Source organism: Xenopus laevis, chromosome 5S (genome assembly GCF_017654675.1).
Source record: "Xenopus laevis strain J_2021 chromosome 5S, Xenopus_laevis_v10.1, whole genome shotgun sequence".
Lineage (NCBI taxonomy): Eukaryota > Metazoa > Chordata > Amphibia > Anura > Pipidae > Xenopus > Xenopus laevis.
This window is the reverse complement of record NC_054380.1, coordinates 62067202-62073274: the sequence shown is the minus strand read 5'-3', so window position 1 is coordinate 62073274 and position 6073 is coordinate 62067202. Positions and strand designations below refer to the sequence as shown.

The following is a 6073-nucleotide window of genomic DNA, read 5'->3' as shown; positions in this document are numbered from 1 at the left end:
TTTTTTATAAATTTCTGTTTTCTATTAAAATACTCTGATAAAAGGGATATAGTACATTAACATGCAGCGTAATAACTGCACTAACAAATTGAGCTGTTACAAAGAAGACGTAATCATTCATTCTTTCATAAATAAGTGTGGCTGCTCTGTTTTCCCAATAGTCACTATTCATCCCAGCATTATCTGCACAGGAAGGCGAGCGTTACAGTTTGCAAAGAGCAAAGCTTAATGGATATCATATAATAACTGTACAGTCTCCCATCCTGATATGCTTACTCACACAGGGACTGAATAATTTGCATCTCTGTTATCTTCAGCACTGGCCAGTGGCTTCATAAACAGAGAGTACAGTATCTAGTAAATTGCTGCATAAGTTTCAATTCTCCTCTAATAAAAATTTATTTATGATTTCTTTATGATTTTTCTATACAATTTGTCTATAGGCATGTTTAGATTATATTTGCTTGTGTCTGTTTGAATTTGCATCTCATCCCTTCCCAAATTCAAATAAATGTAAATATATTACATATTTTAGAACGCCGGGTTAAAAAGAAGCAGACATCCACAGTTGCGCCAGCCTTCAATTATATATCAGTGCAAGGGGGGAGGGGTGTCCGCCACATTTAAAGCAATAATCCTATATACAAAAGAGGACTTATCCCCCTATCCCGTTGCACTGTGGAAAATTAGACACAATGTATTACAGTAAAAAGCAATATTTATTAATAACCATGCTAGTGAAACAAATTAAAACATATTTAAAAAAAAAAAAAAAAAAAAAAAAAAAAACCAACAGCGCTGCTGGAAACAAAAAACGGGGAATACCCTGATGTTAATTAGTGATCACTATTTTTTATACTGGTTGAAAAACCTTGCGTAGGTAAAAAAATGTGGTTGGAGCAGTATAGATAGTTTGGTAAAGCGTATTAGATTAGTGGCTTTGTCAAGAGCCACTTGCCATTTGACTTGACAAAGCCACTTTCGTGGCGAAACAGCTGTCGAGTAGTTCGGCGCTGCTGGGCTCTAAGCGGTGTTTTTCCCTTGCGGATTGGATGCAGTTTTTATCCCGGGGATGATCTGACGGATATTTGTGAGCGTTCCACACCACGGACGATATCCACACAAGGGCAAGTATAGGAAACCTTTTGCTGGCATACTGAACTGGGGTTCTGCATATATAGCCTTTAGGCTACTACATTGGATACAGCGTTTGCTACAGCTAACTCCTTACTTACCCTGCATTTAACCTCGGCTCAAGGGGCTTCCCCTGAGGGACTTGCAAGGGGAGCCAGCCCCTACCCTGCTTGGGATATAGTTCTTATACAGAGAAGAAGGGACATTTTGGCACACATGCCCTTAATGTGGTTTCTGCCGGGAGTTCACATCTAATACGCTTTACCAAACTATCTATACTGCTCCAACCACATTTTTTTACCTACGCAAGGTTTTTCAACCAGTATAAAAAATAGTGATCACTAATTAACATCAGGGTATTCCCCGTTTTTTGTTTCCAGCAGCGCTGTTGGTTTTTTTTTTTTTTTTTTTTTTTTTTAAATATGTTTTAATTTGTTTCACTAGCATGGTTATTAATAAATATTGCTTTTTACTGTAATACATTGTGTCTAATTTTCCACAGTGCAACGGGATAGGGGGATAAGTCCTCTTTTGTATATAGGATAATTATATTACATATTTCCTTGCCTAGGACAAAAATATTTTAATGACTTCTGTTTATATTTGTGACATGCAGTATTTTATCACCATTATTTAGCTTTCATTTTGCCTGTGGGATGAAATAAAGCAAAGAATTAAAAATAACAAAAAACTATTCTGGAATATTGCTGATTGCAAGGAAACATTTTTGGTAGCCCATCAATAAAAAACACTTTTGTTTCATTTTTCTTGATAACTAAACTCCATGTATACCATATCACTGACATTACCCTATCCTTATGTGATGGATAAATGGCTTCCTGAAAAGGGCCTAATCACAATGTTGTGAAGAGATGTCAAAGGCAATATAAGAAAGAAAACTGAAATACTGAATATCAAGAAATCTTATTTGTTTTTTATATCATGTGCTATTTAAGGATATAGGTGAGTAACTGTTTATTTAAAGAGGAAAGCATACATATTATATAAATATATATACAATATATTCAAATATTTACTCTGAATATGAACCACAGATTTAAATATATTATCCTATAGATTAAAAAGGGATTCTGTGTGAATCATTATGGTATATGGACAGAAGCAATCAGCAGGATTTACTGAAAAAGTAACATCTACAATGTTTTTATTCCTCTGCATTAGTATCTTAGAATATTGTTATATTCTCATCCATTAGAAAAAGCTATTCAGTTGCATATTTATCAGCAAAAATAATTTTATGTCTATGTACTTATTTGTTGACTGTACATACAAGCCCTTACACTGTACAACATATGAATTAAGGATCGCACATGCACATTTAATAATACAATTAATAGCTATCTGACAATACTGGCAGAATAAGCCTCCTCATATCTCGACCCTTGTAATATAATCAGCCTGTAATAAGATTCATTGCCCTCTGACCCCCTGTAACAGGGTGAGAAGCCAAAGGCTGACCAACTGGATTGAGTGGACTCGGCTGCTTGATCAGGAGGGTTTAAAACCTAGTGCTCAGTCTTTGAGTGTCTGTACTCTGCTATTATATGACATGAGAACCAAGATTGGTGAACCTGATGTATTTTTTTCTCACACTGCTGATTTTAGCTGTGCAGGATAACAAGTTATTGTATCCCACTATGCCCCTAAATTACTTTTGCTGATCTGATTTGTGGTATAAAAACTGCCTTCTTTTTACCTAATGCCACATCAGGAGGCAGTCTCTGCATTCTGTTTTTCTATACAAAATAAATCAAAGTGGAATTTATTTTTTTATACATGTCCCACTTACGATCTGCAATCTGCTTGCTTGCATGACTGTTCTGTTTTCAAATTTATAAAGAGAGAGAGAGATAGCTGTTTTTTTATTGTGAAAGGCAATAGATACAGTGAGTGATACAATTTACATTCCCAATCGAATCATAATAAAATAATGCAGGAGCGAGACAGAAGCAAATGTTCCAACACAGGATCTTCCTATATTTGCTGTGGAACCGGGGTGCTGCTATTTAATCAGCAGTGTAAGCAGCAGAGGAGTATATAATAATAATACTTTTTTTGCAAGGCTCTGCCCTATTAAAATTCAGAACCTCCCATAACCGCCCCTCCATCCAATAAATAAACAACTACTGTCCACATCAAATTCCAGAGTACTCTTACTTAGAAAAACACTGGCAACAGGCGTGTCCCTTCCAGTTGGTGCTAATCAAAGACATCCCATTTCTATTGCACTCAGTCACACCTTGATCCTACAAGGGAAGGAGCAGCATAACAGATCATGTCCACTGGTTCTCTCAGTGATGTGGAGGATTTCCAAGACATGGAAATGTTGGAATGTAATAGCATCAAACTGGATCCCAATAAGGAATTTAGCATATCCAACGACAGCAATGAGGAGAGTTCAACTTGCGACAGCGGTTCACCAAAAAAAGGTAGAGGAACTTCGGGCAAAAGGAGAAAAAACCCCAGCAAGAAAAGTTCACTGGGCACCATCAACCAGGAGGGCAAGCAGGTCCAGAGGAATGCAGCCAATGCCAGGGAGAGAGCCAGGATGAGGGTGCTAAGCAAAGCCTTCTCTAAACTAAAGACCACTTTGCCTTGGGTGCCTGCAGACACCAAGTTATCCAAGCTGGACACTCTGCGTCTTGCATCTAGCTATATAGCTCACCTGCGTCAAATTCTAGCCAATGACAAGTATGAAAATGGCTACATTCATCCAGTTAACCTGGTATGTTTTTCTGTCCTATTTTATTTATAGTAATAGTAGTGGCAGTAGCATTTCTTTCAGTCTCTACGAAACAAAATAAATACATTCAAGGGCATTTTCCATATGTCGGCAGTCGGACAATTACATGAAGCAGAATTTTTTTGTGATTTTTTAGATGAATTTGTGAGACAGACACTTTATTTTAGTTAAAATACCATGATTCAGGGTGCACCAGCTCCCTTATCTGTCCATAATTATAAGTCTCAATATTATTAAAAATTAAATAAATACAGTACCCTAAAGCCTTCTTTTGAGAACCTTAGCTTCATTATATTTTTTTTACTACTGCAATAGATATGTCAGCACAACATTTTCTGAACACAAGTTTTTTTTTTATTTTCCATATATTAGGAATGTTTTGTTTAGAAATAATTTACAAACTTATGTTAGCTACAGACTGTGTAAATTGAGAGTTTAAAAGATACTAAGTTGTTTTTTATCTAGTTTCTTTGCCCATGATGCCTTAATTTCAACAGATAAATATGTTGTTAACATTGAAATAGTAAGGTTTACTAATTGTAAATTGGCACCTAAACAAATTATGTAATTATTAATAAAATCAACTTCAATTATTACCAATACACTACATCTCAGTCAATAAAAAGAAGAAATATAATTAATTCCCTATATTCATTATAATCTAAAATGTATCAAGATCATATATAAATCAGTTAGTAAGTAGGGGACATAGTTGCATTTTTGTTTCAGTCGAAAACACAAATACCATAAATAGATAGATAGACTGATGTTAGATAACTAGATAGATACAAAGATAGACGGGCATATAAAAAATAATATATGTATACGGAGAGGGCAATTTCAAAGAAAAATGTCAAATGGTAACTGGCTACATTGTTGCATGGCAAGTTGAAAGATTTGTGAATGTGAAATTGGTACAGTGGGATATAATAGACTGATAGTGATCAAAGCATAGATATATATAGATAGCTGCATTTTCTTTTAATTCCCATGGTAACAAATAAATTGTGTAAGTAGATCCCGGAGCTGAGAGCAGCCACATGATGATTAATCATTACAGCGTCCGCTCTCATCCCACACAGATAGTCACATTTAACCTTCTCACTCTCTTTTTATGCCTCTTTCTCACACACCCACAGGTTTTCTATACTAGTTTGTCTAGTATTTTACCAGCAAGTACTATACCAGCAAAGTCTCTGTCTCACACACACTTACACACAAAAATTTTCTATATTAGTTTGGTTTGTACTATTCTACCATGCAGGCTGTGCAGACATCGAGATACACCAACTAGCACAGAGACCTTCAGTTAATGGTACAGAATTAATGAATAAAGCTGGCTGTCTCTTGCCAAAGACTGCCTCTCACAAACACCTGATTCTATTTTTCTCATTTTGCCAGACTTGGCCCTTTATGGTGGCTGGAAAACCAGAAAATTACCTCAAGGAAGTGGTGAGCACCAGCCGATTGTGTGGTCCCACGGCATCCTGACCCAGCCAGTGGCCCTGGTTGCAAAGACTCTCGCCAGTGGGAACTCCCTGCTTTGCAGAGCCAGAACGAACTGGGATAAGTCAGCCAGAAAAAAATGACAAAATGTACATAGGACTCATCCTAAGCAAAAAATTCAATTTTCTTTATTTATCTTTCTGCCATTTATTCATTTCATTCCCACAAGCCTTGCTGGTCCAAGAGCTTCCATACAATTTGTATAGTATGTTAATAAATGGGGGAGGGGGGGTACAGGCAGCTGGGCAGTCATGCCCTGGAAGAACTCTTATTGCATATATATATATATATATATATATATATATATATATATATATATATATATATATATATATATACCTATCTATCTATCTATCTATCTATCGATAGATAGATAGATAGATATACATATAGATTTATATTAAAATTATAAATATCTATTATTTTTCAGACAGGTTTAGATATTTCTGTGAATAAATCTTTATATACAAGAAATATATTGGTGGTGGTCCTTTGAAAAAAAAATAAATGTGCTGCAAAACTTAAATCAAAAGAAAATTACAGAAGAAAATTAGTAAATTAGAAATTAATTAGAAAAAAATACCTTAGAAAAAAATACCTTGTATTAACAGAATTTTGGGCGGAAACACAAAGCTGGGCTAGTTTCCCCCACTCTCCACTATGTGTTGT

At 35.5% G+C, this 6073-nt stretch overlaps 1 protein-coding gene across 1 annotated transcript; it reads left to right on the top strand.

The window, feature by feature from the left end:
• Positions 1–3200: 3200 nt before the first annotated feature.
• tcf21.S (transcription factor 21 S homeolog) lies at positions 3201–5664 on the top strand. Its single transcript, XM_018241462.2, has 2 exons — positions 3201–3880; positions 5300–5664. Exons 1-2 carry the CDS (start codon positions 3431–3433, stop codon positions 5387–5389), a joined length of 540 nt encoding a protein of 179 aa, XP_018096951.1. The 5' UTR covers positions 3201–3430; the 3' UTR covers positions 5390–5664.
• The last annotated feature ends 409 nt before the right edge of the window (positions 5665–6073 follow it).

Bases quoted from the DNA above. Each gene is read 5' to 3' on its own strand.
- tcf21.S (XM_018241462.2), top strand. From the start codon at position 3,431: ATGTCCACTGGTTCTCTCAGTGATGTGGAGGATTTCCAAGACATGGAA. The intron at 3,881-5,299 runs GTATGTTTTTCT...TCATTTTGCCAG, and splicing joins ACATTCATCCAGTTAACCTG to ACTTGGCCCTTTATGGTGGC.